At 36.5% G+C, this 20056-nt stretch overlaps 1 protein-coding gene across 2 annotated transcripts in view; it reads right to left on the reverse strand.

Moving 5' to 3' along the window:
- Positions 1 to 20056, reverse strand: part of stck (LIM zinc finger domain containing stck) — a 54138-nt gene that overhangs the window by 12963 nt on the left and 21119 nt on the right. For both annotated transcript variants that reach the window (XM_083115449.1, XM_083115450.1), the window contains exons 2-8: positions 15896 to 15946; positions 10417 to 10527; positions 8965 to 9077; positions 6455 to 6647; positions 4011 to 4152; positions 2993 to 3109; positions 1872 to 2013 (exon numbers count right to left, since the gene is read on the reverse strand). In XM_083115449.1, coding sequence (XP_082971575.1) covers positions 1872 to 2013; positions 2993 to 3109; positions 4011 to 4152; positions 6455 to 6647; positions 8965 to 9077; positions 10417 to 10527; positions 15896 to 15903 — 826 coding nt within the window. In that variant the 5' untranslated portion in view covers positions 15904 to 15946. The remainder of the gene's footprint in view (positions 1 to 1871; positions 2014 to 2992; positions 3110 to 4010; positions 4153 to 6454; positions 6648 to 8964; positions 9078 to 10416; positions 10528 to 15895; positions 15947 to 20056) is intronic.

The raw sequence follows: 20056 nt of genomic DNA on the forward strand, positions 1-20056 counted from the left end.
TTTTGAGTCATAACTTGCAGTCAGACCATTTGCATATACCGGGTTATCCATTTGGGTATGGATAAAATAAAACATTCATAGAAATTTTCGTGTTGGTGTTTTTGTGTGTGAAACATGGGAGTTTTGCTGTGGTGCGTCGACAACAATGAAGTTTGAACTGATTCGTTATTGTTAAAATGGCATTTCTGAACCAGCAACTGGCTAAATGTGTCCTTTGGTATGCTAAGTGTGAGAGTGTTACACAAGACCAATTGCTTGACCTCCCAACTCCCCAGATTTAACCCCTCCAGACTTCTTCATCTGGGATTTTGTTAAAGATATTGTCTATTCACAGAAATCCACAGACATTGATCATTTGAAATTCAAAATCACACAGGCTTTCCTTCGACAGAATCACCCCAGAGATGTTACACCAGACGTGGAATGAATTGAATCACCGTTATGAGTTGTGCAGAGTTTGCAATGGAGGCCATGTAGAAGACTGAAAACTCTACCAAACTGTTAGTAGTGTATAAAAATAAAAACTCCCACCTTTCAGCCTTTTGTATACAATATTTCAGGTAATCACATTTGACCAAAAAAAAAAAAAATGCACATCCTTTATGCATACCCAAACAGATCACCCTGTATTTAAACTCAAAGGACACTTCTTTAGTTACCTTGAAGCTCAGAAAAAAAAATCATGTGGCAAAATAAGAAAAGAAAAAAAAACAGCAACAAAGATTATCCTAAAATAGCAAGCTTTCCAGAAGTGTCCTGTCATCCAGAAAGACACATTTATCTCCCTGACTCCCACTCAGAGTGAGGATCACTCAGTGACATTCATTTCATCCATGTTGATTTGTTGCTATGGTTTAATTGAGATGTACATGGGCGAATCAAAAAGTAAGTTAAACCTGAGCTGTATTCCTGTACTAAAACAGATAAAATAATCACACTTTGTGGCAACACTGTCCGGAATGTATTCTCCCCCTACCCAAAGCAGCCATGCTGCAGCTGGTATAGTAGTATGAGAGTAGACACCGTGTGGATATGGCACATCGTATTGACGTAGTGTCCAACATTGAGGTGTGCTTCGTCGTTTCGTGAGCACCAAGGCATACTCACGAGTAAAATCCATCGCCAAATTGTCGAGGTGTATGGTGAGAATGCGATGTCACACCCCATGATCAGGAAATGGTACCAGATGCTCGAAGAGGAAAGAACAAATGTGAATGACGAACAGCGTGTCGGGCAGCCTACAACTGTGAACACTATCGACAAAACGGAGCGTGTGAATGCACTCATCCTTGCCAACCGCCATGTGAAAATTAAGAGAGATTGCAAGTGAACTGAACATATCCTACGATAGTGTCTCTTTGCTGATACATGACCAGATGGTGTATCATAAACTGTGCTCTCACTGGGTGCGGCGATTGTTAACCAATGAACCCAAAAGTCAACTCCATTGAAATTGGATGGAATATTTTCACACAAGAAATCGAAAAACTGGTCACAAGATTCGAAAATGCTTTGAATACCTTGGTGACTATGTCAAAAAAAGTTAAATGTTCATTCAATTTTGTCCAACAATTTTTTTTTTCTAATGTGTTTTGTTTGTTTTATACAGGCGGGTGTAACTTACATTTTGATTTGCCCAAGTACCTTTAAATACTTATACAAACTAGTTTTGAATTTGATAAATCTCACATTTGGCTACATAAAAAAATTCTCACAAATTCCAAAACATGTGCGTTTTGTATACAGCCCCCTGGGCCCTCCTACTGGCTACGTGCCTGACCTCCAATACTTTTCTAAGAGGCATGATTAGATTCAAAATTTAAAAACCCAAACATTTTAATAATCCTACAACTGAAGTGTAAAGTTCTTACCATCTCCTCCAATAACTTGATTGCATACAAAGCAAAGGTTTCCAAACAGTTGATGGTAGTGTGTTTCACAGTATGCCAATCCCTTCTTTTCATAATGACGATGTCCAAGGAATGGCTTCTCGCATTTGGCACACACAAAATGCTGGAAAAAAGTTTCTTGATGTAGAAATATTCTGTTGCACGTTCTTGTAAAGATCATAATTTTCTTCACATATGTACAAAACATACACAACTATAGGGTTTGAGGTACATTCAGAATAAAGTAGTCCACAAATTTACTCACATGCATATGGTAGAACCCCAATTTCACATTTTCCCGCATTATACATTCTATCTTGACGGTCCCAACATAGTAAAATGGTATAAAATTTCCCCCGATTTTATTTTCCCGTATTTTGAATTTGAATTTAAAATTTTGGATGCGTCAGCACTTAGGCTATTTTGCACCCATCACGTTATACGGGGTCCAGCCCCTTACCATAACAACTAACATAATTGTAACATTCAATAAGTAAAATATTAAGACTTAGGTTAAAAGCTGAGGCTGTACAGGGGCACTCAGCACACTTAAGGACAAAATACAGGACAACACACAAAATTATACTGGCCACAGGCTTCGTTAGTCTGCAAATTGCAGTCCATGGTGTACTATGTGGAAGTGACATTGACAATTGGGTGTCCTATGTGGAAGGATCACCCCTTACACCCCTCCCGTATTTTGAGTTTTGTCAACTTCGCCCCCTTAAAAAATGTAAAATTGAGGTTCCACTGCATTTACACCCATATGTTGAAGAATATAAACAAACCTTCATATGCAGAGCTGGCATATAAAATTCAGTGTTGTGATGGCAACCATAGACATTCAATCTCCCCCTTCTCTCATGCAGCCCCTCCCCTACACATACAAAGATATTCACTCCCCCTCTCTATCTGAATTTCTCGGTAATGCAGGCCAAAATATATAATCCATATTCCACTGCATATTTCCTCTCTTTCTCAGCATCAAAGGTTCTCTATTCAATAATTTACTGTATTAATTTCCATGACTGAGTGAAATTAAAAATTTCATACTGAGATTCGTGAATATACAAGAGAATTTCTTAGTGTGATCAACAACTTACTTCAACATGCCAGTGCTTGCCTAATGCAGTAACAACTCTCTCCTCAATCGGTCTGCGGCAGGCACCACAGATCGGGATTCCCATTTTGTCATGGCACCGGAGACAATACAGTTCATTCTGTGAAGAGAAGAATTAAATTAGCACTACATGATTACCTAAAACTATTCCTGGTTGGACTGAACAGTATAACAACCAATCATATTTACTGTGGATGGAACCAACTAACTCTGTAATTGCTAAACACTACAGGTTTATTGCTGCAGTAGCATTGTCTTCCACCTGACCCTATTCTGAGGAAGATCAATCTATTCTTGAACATCCTAACTAATTTTGTACATGTCTTAATATTGTCATCCAAACTTTGTCTTCAGCTTCCTGCAGGTTTCCAAACAAGGATCCTGTAAACATTTCATTTATCTTCTATGCATGTTACAGGGCCTGTGTACCAAAGTATCCTTGGATCAACTATTCTAATAATATCAGGAGATGAATATTAACTATTTAGTTCAGTGTTGTGTAAACTTCTCCACTTAACTGTTGATTCATCTCTTTTAGATCAGAAAATCTTTCTTATGATTTTAACAAAAAAAGCTATTTTATGTCAATGTTGGCACAGCCTGCTACGACTCCAGGGGTCACAGGATCGAATCCCAGGCTGGCCATGAGTGTTCTTTGTGAGTATCCATTCATCAATTTTATCAATCATCCTCATCTTTGCCCTTAGACAAAAGTGGCAGAAAAGCAATGCTAAATAACAAAAATCAAATCAAGAAATGAGAACAAATTCTAATTAGATGAAATTGATAAAGGAACACACACAAATAAACACCGGCCATGCCAGGAATGGAACCTGAAACCTTTGGTGGTCAAATTATGAATTGACCACTGAACATGTTTAGTCATCTACGTGGCTACACGTATGATATAAATCTTTGCTCACACACTGTCTTCATAAAGAGAAAATACAGAATGAAAACACACTTCTCATTTATGCTGATACAAACGTGCATGGACTCACCATCTCATTTGCAGAGTATCCTGGCCGGCTACGAACTTCTCGAGCATCGGAATTCAACTCAATTCCACATGCTGCACAATTGAAGTGATACGGATGGTACACCTCACCTCGAAATCGTAATGGCTTATCATCAATTATCCCACTATAAAGAAAAGATTGAAACATATATGTTAATCATGAAGTAAAAAAAATATCTATGTATTCAATACAATCTTGGATATAACGAACCCAATAAGAGTCAATCAGATCGTTACACGCCAGAAGTGTCTGTGATTGTACATTCATAACCTACTTGCTAATAATGACATCTATTGAAAGTACTACCTACTTCAACCATGAATAACGAACTTTTTATTCATTTTCATGATTTTATAACAAACGGAAGGTGTATATATATATCTGTGCCTATCTTTCCACTGGCCTTAGTTGATGGTAAATACCAGATTTGCTTAGATTTATGGATGTACTGTTTTATGTTATACTTAGGGCTGAGCCGATTCAGATACATATACTTCAAAATTGCAATAATAAAAATTTGTTCAAAATATTCATCAATACTGGTGTGTAAATATTCCTCTCCAATTATATGTATCAATTTACCAAAAAATTTGCTTTACAATATTCAAGAATTATATCAGAATATTAAAATAGATGTTATGTAATTAAAAATACCATGTTTCATGCAAAATAAAAATAAAGTTTCAATCTTGCATAATTTCCAGGATAATTATACTCCACAAAAGTGTTGCGTAGAATTTTCTGTACCCGTGGAAGACTAATATGACAGAAAAGTATCAGCTGGTATCGGTAAATGAATTCCAACCAATACTTTCCAATATTGGTACATCGGCATCAGTATCGACTCAGCCCTAGTTATAATCAATATTCTTATCTTTTTACGATTGCTTTCAAGTAGCTCACCAATTGTTATGATGATGGAATTACTTGCACTAATGGCAAGTGTGCAAATGATTCAAATATTTCATATTTCCAGTCTAATGTGAAGAACACAACTGTAAATAAAATATTCTTAGGTATATTAAGTTCGTGTGTTAGGTCTGCTTTACACACAGATAAGCTAAGATTGGACCTACAGTTTAAAATGGGATCCAAATAACTATGTGCCTCCATCAGGTATCAAACCCAGGACTCCTGCGATGGCATTACTACTACCCATCGGTGGGGTCCATTCTTAGACATACGCAACTCATAAAATACTAAGGATTAAAAATCACTCAAAGGATCCAAAAAGATAAACAGCAAACTATCCACATGTTTTTCGTTGCAATTGTGATCTGTAAAGCTTGTTACTCTTTTAAAATTTTAGCTCTTCAGTCCATAAGAAGTTGTAGACAGTTGCTCTAGTATGAGGGATGCATCATATCAATACTACATATAGTACAAAGTGATTCTAAAGTCACTGAACTCTCACATTAAAAATTCATTGCTGTAAAACTAGAAAATATTTCTGGGTATTCTTGCTTGTGGTGATGTGGGTGGCCTTGGAAACATGCTGCACCATGGGATAGCTGCACGTGACAGCGTGTGTGCGCGGGAGTTGGCAAGAAGTAAAATCCTGTGTGCCACGAGTCTCACGCAAGAACAAAGAGTTGCTATGCTGGAAGCTTATCTTGTTATTTTATGGGGCCTGATGTTATTTGGACGAGTTTGTTAACAGTCAGAACACTTGCATCTGGGCTTCAGAACATCTGCACGCATTACATGAAGATCAACTTCACTCTCAAAAAAGTTGGAGTGTGGTGTGCAATTTCTAGCTGGCAAATTGTGTGACCATTAAAAAAAATCTGTTAATTCAGCTGTGTACGGATACATTATCCATAATTTTATGGCGATGCTCGAAGAAGAGGAACATTATTATTGGTTCCACCAACACAGTGCAACCTGCCACACTTCGAACAAGACAATGGAGATGCTCCACTTCCAGGATCGACTGATCTCATAAAAATTGTGGCCAGCTCACTCACCAGATTTGAGTCCTCCAGATTTTGATTTTTAGGGGGGTACCACACAACCAAAGGATACTGCAAGATCAAAAAGTAGGGTCTAACATGCGTCGTTGCGTGAATTTGTGTATTCGAGAAAATGAATGACATTTCCAGCATCATATGTAAATATTGTGTGGTTATATGTAAGCACGAATTTCAATAAAGTTATAGGTCACAGTATAAAAGAATTTGAATTAAATTACCCTTCACTATTTTCAAGAAAAAGTTTTGAAATCAGAGTTCGGGGACTTTTGAATTCCACTGTAATACTTTAGTGGCATTTAAGCCATTGCTTTTTGCCTGGTGACAACTAAAGTAGTGAAGTGCACTGAATGTTAAGATGACTGCAGTGTACAAGTAACTAACTTATTTGATGTCGCAAATTACAGACTATGAAGAACTATATTTGCACAAAAGCAACACTTAAATGATACTCACTGGCACTTATGGCAGACATATTTTCCAAGCCCAATGGCTTTTGCTTTGGCGTTGCACTCGTGGCACAGGGCGCGGCCCTGATTCCGGATGAAACCTAAGTCAGCCAGCTCCTTGTTGCACATCTCGCACCGGAAGCACTTGGGATGCCAATTTGCATTCATCGCTTTGATGACACGCCCAATTACAAACTCTCCTGAAATTAAAGATATAGTGAATTGGGAAATACACTCATTCAAGTACACGTACCAAGCAATTGTTATTCAAGGTTCAACCCTTATACAACGGAACCCAGATTTGACTTTATACTTTCTCCACCTTACACATTAAATCTTCATGGTCTCAATAGAGCATATGTTATATTATAACTGGATAAGTTTTTTTTCACTTTGGTCCACTGAAAAACATAAAATGGAAAAACTGTACAAGAACAACTTCCAAATTCATTGACACCGTCATTATTTACTAGGGATGGACTGATATAAAGTTTTGTCAATATTGATGAAGTACCGATATAAAATTCCAAATGTTTCTTGAAGAACCTGAATGTTTCATTAATTTTCTCCATCAATGTATGTACCTAGGTACGTGCAATGGGTTTTGCCTTTGATAAAGAAATTGTACATGAATTGTATTTATATTCATAAAAATAAAAATAAAATGGCAGATATACGGGAAAATCAAAAGTCGTCCCTTCACTCTACATTCTGGTGTTCCCCAAGGGTCCAATCTTGGACCGCTTTTGTTTTTATTACTTATCAACGACCTACCAAATTGCATACAAAATTCTCAAAAGTTGCTTTTCGCCGACGATCTTAAGCTTTTCCACGAAATAACTACCTCTGACGACTGCTTGATACTACAGGAAGATATAGACAGAGTGATTTCTTGGTGTAAAAATAACAAGTTGGATCTTAACACAACAAAATGCAGCGTAGTCACTTACACAAAACGCAAAGCTCCTTGTGTGTTTCCATACCGTATTAAAAATGTACAAATCATGTGGAAAAATGAAATTAAAGACCTCGGAGTGACCTTCGACACCAAGCTCAAATTTAATAAGCATATTGAAACTGTTACTAACAACGCTTTCAGAAACTTAGGTTTTATAATCCGGTCAAGCCACAACTTCACGAAAATAGAACCAGTGAAAATACTTTACTATTCCCTCGTACGGTCAAAACTAGAATATGCGTCAGTAATCTGGAATCCCACTCAAATAGACTTAATTCATAAACTAGAACGTATTCAGTCAAAGTTTCTTAGATATCTCAAATTCAAAGCCTGTGGAGAATATCCAACATTCGATTCATACGATAATCTAGTCTCAGAGACAAACTTCAGCAAACTAGCACTCCGACGACAAGTAAATGACCTGCTCTTTCTATATAAAGTAATTAACGGTATAATAGACGATTCCAACTTATTGTCAGCCGTATCGTTTAATGTTCCCAGTTCCAAAAAATGCCCCAAGCACAAAATCTTTCATTGCCAGAGAGCGAAAACTTCAATTCTTTCTACCTCTCCGGTGTGGAGAGCGTGCAGCTCTTTCAACACAATTTCATGTGTAAATAACACAATTGATATTTTTGCAATGAATTTATACAATTTTAAAAATACTATTACTGGAATACTGAATCAATTGTAGTAATATTATGTAATTAGAGCACTATAATTGGGCTCTGCCTGTTGAGTTCTATCAATAAATAAATAAATAAATAAATTATTGGTAATTTTACTGATAATCCAGTATGAATGTATCAGCCAATACCAATTAAGTACAGATTACTCTGTCCCATCCCTATTCACATGTGCACAGTATACTTGCAAATCTCTCAGCTGGCTTCAAAACTAACAGAATTTTAAAAATACTATTACTGGAATACTGAATCAATTGTAGTAATATTATGTAATTAGAGCACTATAATTGGGCTCTGCCTGTTGAGTTCTATCAATAAATAAATAAATAAATAAATTATTGGTAATTTTACTGATAATCCAGTATGAATGTATCAGCCAATACCAATTAAGTACAGATTACTCTGTCCCATCCCTATTCACATGTGCACAGTATACTTGCAAAGCTCTCAGTTGGCTTCAAAACTAACAGAATTTTAAAAATACTATTACTGGAATACTGAATCAATTGTAGTAATATTATGTAATTAGAGCACTATAATTGGGCTCTGCCTGTTGAGTTCTATCAATAAATAAATAAATAAATAAATTATTGGTAATTTTACTGATAATCCAGTATGAATGTATCAGCCAATACCAATTAAGTACAGATTACTCTGTCCCATCCCTATTCACATGTGCACAGCATACTTGCAAATCTCTCAGTTGGCTTCAAAACTAACAGAATTTATGACTTGACTTGAGTAATTTCCAAGTCTTCTATGAAAGCTCACTTTTGTGACTTTTTATATGTAAATTTGTGAAGTACCGTTTCAGCAAATGTGTATAAAAAATTAGTGAACCAAGAACTTGTACATTAAAACACACAATCTTACCACATTTTCCACAACAAGGTGCAAACAGAACATGGAAATCATGTTCACAATATTTTCTTCCTTCGAACTCGTAGAAAATTCCTTCTGGGAATGGTCGGAAACACTGGGCACACCTACAAGAGGTAAAGAACAATAATATTTTACACAAATTCAAAACATATTCAGCAAAATGGAATAATAAATGTACAGTTGTCTCACACAATACAAGTTTAAACACCCAATGTTTAATTAAGAAAATTGATTTTGCAACCAGGATAAATACAAAGATACCAATTTGAATTGACCTTATGCCAGCGTCTGTGGCATAGTGGTCAGTGTGGAGTCCTAGGTTCTTACCCTCAGGTGAGGCATGATTGAGTGCCACTGCACTGGTGACAAGAGTTCATAGAGTGGTGGAGGAAAAACCTCATCACTGAATATTCCCGGTTTGAGTCATGACATAAGAATTTTTTGGCGAGTGTTAATTTACCAATTTCATATAATCATTATTCATCCTCATTGTTGCAATTACGCAAAAGTGTCAGAAAAGAGATGTAAAATTAAAAATACAATTACGAGGCATATTTTTAAAGTAAGTTCTGCCTTGATATTACATAAACACAAGGGGACATGTCGTAATAATGTTATTTTTACATGAAAGCCTGAGCCTACATCTACTTTTAAACACAATTGCCAACTATATTAACCCTTACATTCCCGGAACAAAATACTAACATAAAATACCACTGGGGTTCATTGGACCCCATGACTTAAAAATCATTATATAACAGAACTTTTCTTCTAGGTAGAAGAGAAATAGAATAGTTAATAACAACTATGTTTTGTTGTCATCATAATATAACAGTTGTTTAGTAACAAGTACTTGTAATAGTGATATATTTGATATACATAAGACATACATGCTGGTTAAGAATATTATTTTATTATTCCTAAAAGTGCTATTAAAACTACTTTTGTTCTTTAACCAACTTAAAATACATACTTGGAATTAGAATATTTATATGTATAGTTCACAAAATGGTTAATATGTTCTCCTTGTACACACTCTTACATGCATTCATGGCATGGTACAGTCACGGAAACTGCCGGCTTGTAACAATTCCACTGAAAGTCAATGTATTCATTACAAGCTGGCAGTGTCCATGACTGTACAATGCACAAGGATAGCTTCATCTACTGACTACTTGACACAGTAGAACGTTTTTTTTATATATGAAATATTTCAAATTTACATTTGATTTTCAAGTTAACTCATAGACTTTTATAAAACGGGACAAATAGAGGTATTTTGATAATATCGACGGGATGACTGGGACACAACTCTAAAATGGGACTGTTCCAGTCAATATGGGACGTATAGTCACCCTAACCATGTGTCACCCAGACGAACCCCTGCTTCTGAAAGTGCTGTTTCATTTTATAATACAAAGATAAGAAAAAATAGTATCTTACACAAAACACTGGGTGTGCCATAATTCTCCATTCGAGTTGACAATCTTCTCGTGAGGTTCAAAGCCTTCTCCACAACGGGAGCAGAACATATTCCCAAGAGACATGGTTATGCTGCAACATAGAAAACAAAATATAGCATAAGGAAATATACATGACATATTTCTGTTTGCTGTAGAAAAATAGTTAACAAAGTAAGAGTAACACTTTTTAAACATGTATATTGTATGCAAATCTCACTACAATTCAATCTAAGAACAAATGAAAAAAGCTTAAATTATTTTAAAAATAATTTGTGATTCTTTTATTTGAGTAGTGTGTATTAGAGATGGAGGAGACAGTCAAAACGAGAAGAGGAATAAATAAGGAGGGGGGAGTAGAGATAATTCTTCCCGTGAATTTGGAGAAGGGGCACTATGGAATGGCCACAAGGGTGACCTAACCTCAACCCCATGAACTTTACACATTGAGAATTTTGAAATCTGACGTATCGGCTGTGAATATCTGGGATCTGGATCATCTCCAGAAAAGGATAGCTATTGCAATAACTGCTCTGGATACACACATTTTGAAGATAACTCAAGGAAGCATGTTGAAAGTGTGCTTAAACAGGTGGCAAACGTGTGAAGCAAGTTCTGCATTAAGGAAATGTGCTGTTCATCAGTTCTTTCTTTGGTTCTACAATTTATGGCCACCCTGTGTACATACAAAATATGTTCATTCTGGGCACAACTAAATACTGAAGCAGTCTTCAATCCTTCTTTTTCCTCCAACAGAATACTCTCAGTAAATGGGGGTTAGAAGGTACTCAGTATAGAATTAAGCTAATTTTATATATAAATACATATTTATGTATGAAGCTGCAATCAATTAAATTTTGTATTATCTTTGCACCATCATGGCATGTCGACTCAAGAAATTAAGTTTTTATTTTCCATATTTGAACACATATTAGGTTTGGGCTTATATTTTACATATTTTAGTTATTTTTACATATTATTTCTATATTTCAGAACATTTCCCAACATAACAGTTGGGCTGAAAAGTTCGTAGGCTGACTCATAGATGGCGTTACTAGAATTAAATCCACGTGATTTTTACTTAGTACTAACCTTCAAAAGATACGTGTATAAATTTCACAGCTGCTGGATAATTAGTTCGTGAGATATAGCATTGTGAGTGAAGCAGCTTTTGTTATTGTGAAAAAATGGAGAAAAAAGAATTTTGTGTGTTAATAAAGAATTGCTTTTTGGCGAAAAAAAAATACTGTTGAAGCCAAGGCTTGGCTTGATAAACATTATTCGGACTCTGCACCAGGAAAATCAACCGTTGAGAAGTGGTTTGCTAAATTTAAACGAGGCGAAATGAGCATCGAAGACGATGCACACAGTGGACGCCCCAAAGAGGCTGTTACCAACGAAAACATCAAAAAAGTCCACAAAATAATTTTAAATGATCGTAAAGTGAAGTTGATCGAGATAGCTGAGACTTTAAAAATATCAAAGGAACGTGTTGGACATATTGTGCATGAATATTTGAACATGCGAAAGCTGTGTGCAAAATGGGTGCCGCGCGTGCTCACAATCAACAATGCACCGTGTCACAAATCAATGAAAACGATGGCAAAATTATATGAATTAGACTACGAATTGCTTCCCCATCCACCATATTCTCCAGATCTGGCCCGCAGTGACTTTTTCCTGTTTGCAGACCTTAAAAGAATGCTCGCTGGAAAGAAATTTAGCACTGATGAAGAGGTAATCGCCGAAACTGAGGCCTATTTTGAGGCTAAAGAGAAATCGTACTATAAAATTGGCATCGAAAAATTGTATGACCGCTATAATCGTTGTATCACCCTCGAAGGCAACTATATTGAATAATAAAATCGAATTTTGTCAAAAAAATATTTTTTACTATGTTAGCCTACGAACTTTTCAGCCCAACTGTTATACTCCATATTCGTGCAATAGCTGGATGTCCCTGTTTGTCTGAAAGAGTTGGATGAATTTCTTGCAAATAACTGACAAAGTCCGAAGCGACATTAAACAAATAAAAGTTTTCAACCTTTTTTATACACTCCACTTGCATTAATTACAAGTTTTCTGTCATCCGAACAGAATTTTTTTTTTACACTTACCACCTGTTTGCTTTTGCTACTGGGAAACACTTGAATGTCAATAATAAAGAATGAGGGCTCAAGCATCGGCTCCTGGTTGTTACAAATGTTATTTTGGCAATGTTGGAAGAGAGTTCCAAGTCTAGCAGCCCATTGCTAACCCTACCCTCGCTGTGTACCCGACAGGAGCACCAGAAAGAACGAATCTGTGGCACACTTACGGGATTCGCTTCTTGTTTCTCTTCAAGACAGTTACGGTAATAGTTACAATGCCGAGCTCGTGTAGTGTTTTATACTAACAGGTGCGGCAGTGAAATGGGTGATTTGGCAACCCTGGAAATAGCAAGTTACGTAAGGAATCAAAAAACTGGAGTGGTGCCATCTGGACAACAAACCTTTGCCATTGACACTGATATCGGTGTTCAGTCGAAATGGCACCGTGGACCCGTGAACAACGCGGTTTTGCCGTAAAGGCGTTTTACAAAAACACTGCACGTCAACGTAGCTGTCGTTGAAACTGCCCATTTCACTACCGCACCTGTTATTAAAAAGGTGCATTTTTACAATTTTAAGTCCATAAATCTGTTCCCTGCTAATAAACAACACTAAACAAAAAGAGGAAATTATGATCACACTGTTACCTGGATGGTTTATTTAAAAACCAAGATGCCTTCTGACTGCTTTTCCGTTTCATGGGCAATGGAGGTTTTTCTTGCCTAGCTTCATATATCTCATTATTTCCAACCATATCATAATCAAAATTTTGATCATCACTATTGCTTATGAACATTTTTCCCATTTTCTGAACACTATTCTCTACTCTCCTCTGATACAAATAACTATGGTCTAAACTTTGCAACTCCAATGGAAATGCCATTATAAACTTAGTTCACTTTATTGTCCTTTGTAAGTCACGCACAGTTATGTCTGCATATATGCTCAAGCATCTTACATCTATCTTAAGAACATGCCATATCTTATCAAGGACTAGAGTCAATATACTGTTATCTTAACTTCAAGGATAACTGTGAAGAAATTTCAAATTTACTTTTGCAACAAAGGTATGGGATATGTTATACAGAGTAAGACTTTAGTGAATAATTACTAAATGCTACTAACTAGTATTAAGTCTAATTTAGTTTTTATTCTTTAGGATTTTCAGGGCCGTTAACCCACTGTACCCCCCCTGGAGAATTATGTTGATTTTTTTTAACCTACAGATTTTGACATTTCATGTAATGTAAAATTAATTCCAATGTGCAGAAAACATAATTAACGGAGATATTTGATTGCAAAGTATAACCCACATAAGTAAAAACAGTTTGTATGTACACTAAAATAGCAAAACAATACGTCGAAAATTGCTATCAACTCCAAACCTAACGATGTAAAATTATAGTTGCTGTTGTGGAATGTTGTGTTGGGTGCTATATTCACTTGTGTAAACCTTCGGGCTGATCTGCTTCACCGTTAAGATAACAAACATACTTTACTTCACAATAACAAATCTCTGAGCTAAAAACAACAGAAAACATTCATAAACAACACAATCTTCTTAAATCACACAAAATATTTCACTTTCCCCAGGTTGTACAAAGGGTCAAGGGTACCAGATTTTCAACCATGGTGACCAAAATGTTGAATGTGTTTTCATTCTTGTAATTCTTGTCTTCACATACATGGAAGGTATGATTCAGATGTGATTTGAATTTTACCAATATGTAGTGTGAATAAGGTGACATAATTGGTTATTTTTATTCAAAACACTCTAAAGGGACCACAGTGATTGGTTGGTTGGTTGAGTGAATTGGTGTTTGCAGTCCACTTTATGCACAGTAAGGCTAATCGGGACTGGACCTACAGTTTAAAGTGGGATCTGAACGACTATGTGCCTCCACCGGGTATCGAACCTGGGACCCCTTGATTACAAGGCAACAACGCTACCACTGTGCCATCTGGGAAGCCCAGGGACCACAGTGAGAGAGACATACAGTTAGATATGTACGTAGTTGTTGTAAATGAAATATAGTCTTTTGAGTTGTACTGAACAGTTTACAATCAATTTGAAATTAACCCTATAGAGTAGGGTGGGTAGGTTGGGGTAATTTGGGGCAGTGGGGTAAAATGGGGCATTTTTAGAAAAGTTTGAATTATATAAAACCTACTTTGCAGAATGTAATGATATTTTTACAGGTTGTTGGTTCTAATATTTTGAAGACCCTCCAAAATATTAGAACCCCAAGACCCTCCGTTGAAAACTATTTTCTAGGCTAACCCATCGAACCTAAAAAAAATGTTTTTCAGGTAAAACTGGACAGTGCAGTTTCGAGGGTCGGTGTTTAACTGTGCTGACAACCATACAGACAACACCCAGAACAGTTTAAGTTACACACTTTTTACATTTGAGGGTTAACTTTCAAGATAGTGTTTGTTTCCCTGTGCTAAGCCCATTACATTTTGTGCAGTGAAGAAAAGTTAAAAACTGGGGTAATTTGGGGCAGCGTAAAGTGGAAACTGATGGGAGAAAACATGAACTCTTGTGCTTAATTGGTTTTCTAAAGTTAGAAGCGTAAATTTGAAGTTTAGTTAACAAAATACAGCTGTAAAATGTGCCACATTTTAATATACAGTTCCCGGGTTCGATACCCAGTGGAGGCACATAGTGGTTCGGATCCCACTTTAAACTGTAGGTACAGTCCCGATTAGCCTTACTGTGCATAAAGTGGACTTAAAACACCAAATCAATCAATCAAATCCTTTTTCATATAGGCTTAGTACCTATACGTTTATCAGTTCATGAATTTCTAGTAGACATAACGTCCTTTTCTAGCATTTAAGAATATGTTTGATGTCTAGTTTGTAAACTGTTTACACCACAATGTTGTTAAAAGTCTGAAATTATTATTTCATAGGTTATGTTATTAGACACTTCTTAATAATTTCCTTTGTCATCAAAAACTCATGGAAGAAAACCCTTGTTACGTAAATATTTTTTATTGTCTCACTGTAAGAACATAAATGACATTGAATAATATGAATTGATGTCTTTTACTGTCTTTTTGCCCACAATACCCTCGTGCACTCGACTCGCCACGTCTTGTCGGTCATGCCTTGCATGCATCATTGTTATACTCACGACTGAAGGGGTGCTTGGAAAACAAAGTGTTTAGTCACTATGACCGACGTGGCAGAGGACGTGTTAACAGATGGATCAGCATGTAGGCAATACTGCTATAAAAAAAAAGAATGAAATTCTTAAATTTCTCTGGCAGAAAAAAATGAAAACAAAACAAACTTCAACATAAAATATTCTATGAAAAAGAATTTGAAGTTTCTATAGCAGAGAGTACATGTTTTGAAACTTACCCAGGCATTGGTGATTCTACAATTTACTCTGCCTTGGTAAGATAAATTGATCTGGAAGAGAGAAAATTAAGTAAAATTAAAATTATACACCACTACAATAATGCTGTCTATGGGCCTACCCAAGATGTAATTTAACCTTTAGCAGATGGCTGGTACATATGTGTACCTCTGCCAGTATTCAGCTTAGGATGGCTGGTGCATATATGTACAGTCACAGACACTTCTGGGTTGTAACAATCCCATTGACAGTCAATGGACTGGTTACAACTCAGAAGTGTCCGTGACTGTACCAGCGTCATGTGATAACAATTAACATGCCATTTCTTCAAAACTACACAATATTTCAGTCCTGTCTTTTTTGTTCACTTGAATTACATGAATTACAAAACAATATATCCATTGTTACAATTATAAACAAGCAGTTTGTTTTTCTTGGAGTATCATGGCATAAGATATTTTAAAATGGGCTATAACTCCTCAACCATTGATTTTTGATAATACATTCCACTTTTACATGTAATAATGAGAACAAAAAAGACAACACTAGCCCAGTCTAGTTCGTTGCACTTTTTGACACTCTTTGCACCGAAGCGTCTAGTTGCTTACACGGTGCAACACCGAGTCTTCTAGTTCATTGATTTGGAGTCAAGTAGTGTATATGGTGTCTGCACCATTTGCAGTACGTTCTGGGTCTGTGTATGTTGTGGTGTATGATCACATCTTGAGTGCTAACTAATGACATGAACGTTTACAGCAGCAGACAGGCATTTGTTGAATCTTCTGAACTTGAACACCGCTTTCAGTCTACTTGGTTGAAAGTCACTTCCTTGTACCACCCTGACACTGGAATACACCTGCACTACACAGAGTGTCAAAAACTGCAGCGAACTAAACGTAACCATGTGCGACAATTAAGGGTCCAGGAGGAAATGCTCAATTTTCAAAATTCCCTGAATTTTATAACTTTCGAAAATGTTGCGTATTTCAGTTTCTTGTTTGTTTGTTTGTTCTTTTCCAAAATTTCATCATATCATTGCTCATCCTCATCTTCATGGTTAGTCAATAGTAGCAGAAACGGGAAGTAAAATAAACCAAATCACATCCCAGTAAATGATGGTTTATACAAGTTAAAATGTTATGATCTCTATTTTTTAAAGATGATAGTTAAAAGGTAAAGTTACCCCATGCTCATTGCACCTTGTCATGGACTTTCATTTCTCCAATGGTTGAAAAGCTTGACTATGTGATTTCAATGTCCAACCAACATACAAACATCCACAAACTTTGAAGACATATTTTAACAAAGGAGCAGACAGATACTATCTGACAAGGTAGATCAATAGCCAGTACAAGCAACCATGCTCTAAATGACCATAAAAAATGTAAAAATCAAGAGAGATCATAGAAGAAAATACAGGGTGTCCCAAAAGTCTCCATACATAGAAAGATACACAATTGATGTTTGTTTTCTTGCAGGTTAAGCCGGGAAATGCCACTGACACGAGAAAACAGCATCAAGATAATCCTGGATGGATCAGGCAGCGGCAGACATGACCCTGAGAAGAGAATAAATTATGATACTGTCATCATCGATGTGATGCCCAACATATTGCTACAAGTTCGGCAAAACTGGTATGAATGCGTTGATCTGTCTGAGACTTGATGGCCACCACATTGAGAACATCCTGTAACACAACTGGGTAAAGTTGTTTATCCTTATGTATGGAGACATTTAGGACACCTTGCAGTTGCAGAAACAGAGTTTGCCACAAAATTCAGTGAACATTGAACCCAATTTTAGTGATGGTGATATCAAAGAAGACTGGCTAAACATCATTAAAGCCCACCCTTTCAATATTATATATGTATATACAGGGTGGCCAAAAAGTCCTGCACCATAGGCATATGACTATGTGCCCCGAGCAGGATGACCAAGCACATCAGCATTGGTGGAGGAAGCTATTCTGGTGAAGGTGTATTCAACCCGAAGAAATCAACATGCCAAACAAGCTCGGCGTTACTTAAGAGCAAAGGTATACATTGTGAAAATCAGGGACAAACAGCATCTCTGTGAGCGAATTGCTTCAGAGTGCCTGCTATTTCGCTGGACTTGATGACCCACATCCTGTAAGCTATGGGTGCGGGACTTTTGGGCCATCCTGAATATACTGGTGCAGTGTGTTTGTGTGTGTGTCCATAATATTTTATACACCCATAATAATACCTGTGAATAATCATGTCTAAGATTGTATGATACTCATTATGATAATGAAGAACAACGAATACATTAACATCAATTGTCTTGCTTGCTGCGTTGAGGCTGGTGAATGAATGTACATGCTCAAAAATGTATCATTATTAAAATTTCAAACTCCGGGAAACGTCTCAAATTTGTTTATTTTGTTATTTTTCACATTCGTACGTACGTATTCTGCATTGCTTAGGATTCTTGAAGGTGGGATTTCGCTTTTTTCACGGAAACAATTTCAATTTTCCACATATCGAGTAATTATTGTTCGTTCGTTTTTCTCTTGCGTTACACACTATATGGCGGGCAAATCTTGACTAGCGTTGTCCATCATCAGTGGGTATGCAGGGTTTCCAACCTTCTTCACCGAAAAATACCTACTTTGGTGTTACTGATTTCATATTTTTTTCCGGGTTCCAAAACCCCACAAACCAGGCACGTAGCCCCACACACCATTTACGGATAGCCCCACAAGCCATTCATAAATAGCCCCACGAACCATTCACGGATAGCCCCATGAACCATTCACGGATAGCCTTATGAACCATTCACGGATAGCCCCATGAACCATTCATAAATAGCCCCACGAACCATGCACGGCAAGGTTAGATTAGGTTACATTAGGTTAGGCAAACATAGTTAAAATTGTTATGTTCTTGCAAAAGAACGGCGTGCTTGGAAACACTGACAGGGGGTTACATCATCAAACAAAACAACTTTCAGATGTTAGACAATGCTACAGAAACTTATTACCGTAAGTAGTTTCTTTTGTAAAAATGAAGAAATCTGTCCGGGGAATATCAGATTAGTACCAAAAACACTTCCAAAATTGAAGAAATACGTTTCCCGGAGATCAAAATTTTACCGGAATATTTCAGTGTTTACCGTAACATAATTCCTTTTTAAAAAAGTTCTGATTTACTTCTACATTAATTCCCACTAGTCTACGATACTTACAGTTACTTGTCAACAGAAAATGCCTTGTTCATGGCAAGAGCGCATGCTTGCGTAACTTAATTTTTAAGTTCTTTTTCAATATAAACAACTTTTTTCGAAATCGAAACAGTGCTCATTACTTTAAGGAAGGTTCAAATTTCGTGTGACAATGATTTCCAATATTCTACGATAATTAATCTTTCTGCTAGGAGAATTTGAAAAATAATCGGAACTGTTACCAAAAATGTACCTTATTTTTTGTAACTGACATTTCATCTTATTGTATTATTGATAGAAATAAAAGTTCTCGATAACTATATTTTATTTTAATAAAATTGGAAGATCAGAATTATTAATTCCAAATAATAAAAAATAAATAGCGTAAATTGAAAAAAGTTTGGTAATTATGCGATATCACCCAAACACATCTCACTCGTTTATTTAGTTAATTTTAGCATTGATACTTTCCTATTCTGTATTGCGGAAGATTCTTTAAGGTGAAGTTATGCCTTTTCCCATAAAATAGTGTCAAATTTTCATATTACGAGTCATTATTTGTCTTCCTTGTTCCGCTTGGGTAACAAACAATATGGTGTGCACTCGTCATGAATCATCGCACGTCGTGCTTGTGATTTGTCGATTTGGAGTGGGTATGCAGTGTTTCAACCTTCTTCACCGAAAAATACCTACTTTCGTGTTCATTATGTCATCACAAACCATTGACGGATAGCCCCAAAGAAAAACATTCACGATAGCCCCAGGAACCATTGATGGATAGCCCCACGAACCATTGACAGACAGCCCCAAAAACCATTGATGGATAGCCCCAAAAACCATTGATGGATAGCCCCAAAAAATAGCCCCACTGGCCATTTCTGGCAAGGTTAGCTTAGGTAAGCATAGTTAAAGAAAAAAGAAAAAATTCTCGTAAAAAAAAGGCACGTTTGGAAACACTGGCAAGACCGCATGACTTTCGA

This window comes from Lepisma saccharinum, chromosome 30 (assembly GCF_977018435.1).
Source record: "Lepisma saccharinum chromosome 30, izLepSacc3.1, whole genome shotgun sequence".
Lineage (NCBI taxonomy): Eukaryota > Metazoa > Arthropoda > Insecta > Zygentoma > Lepismatidae > Lepisma > Lepisma saccharinum.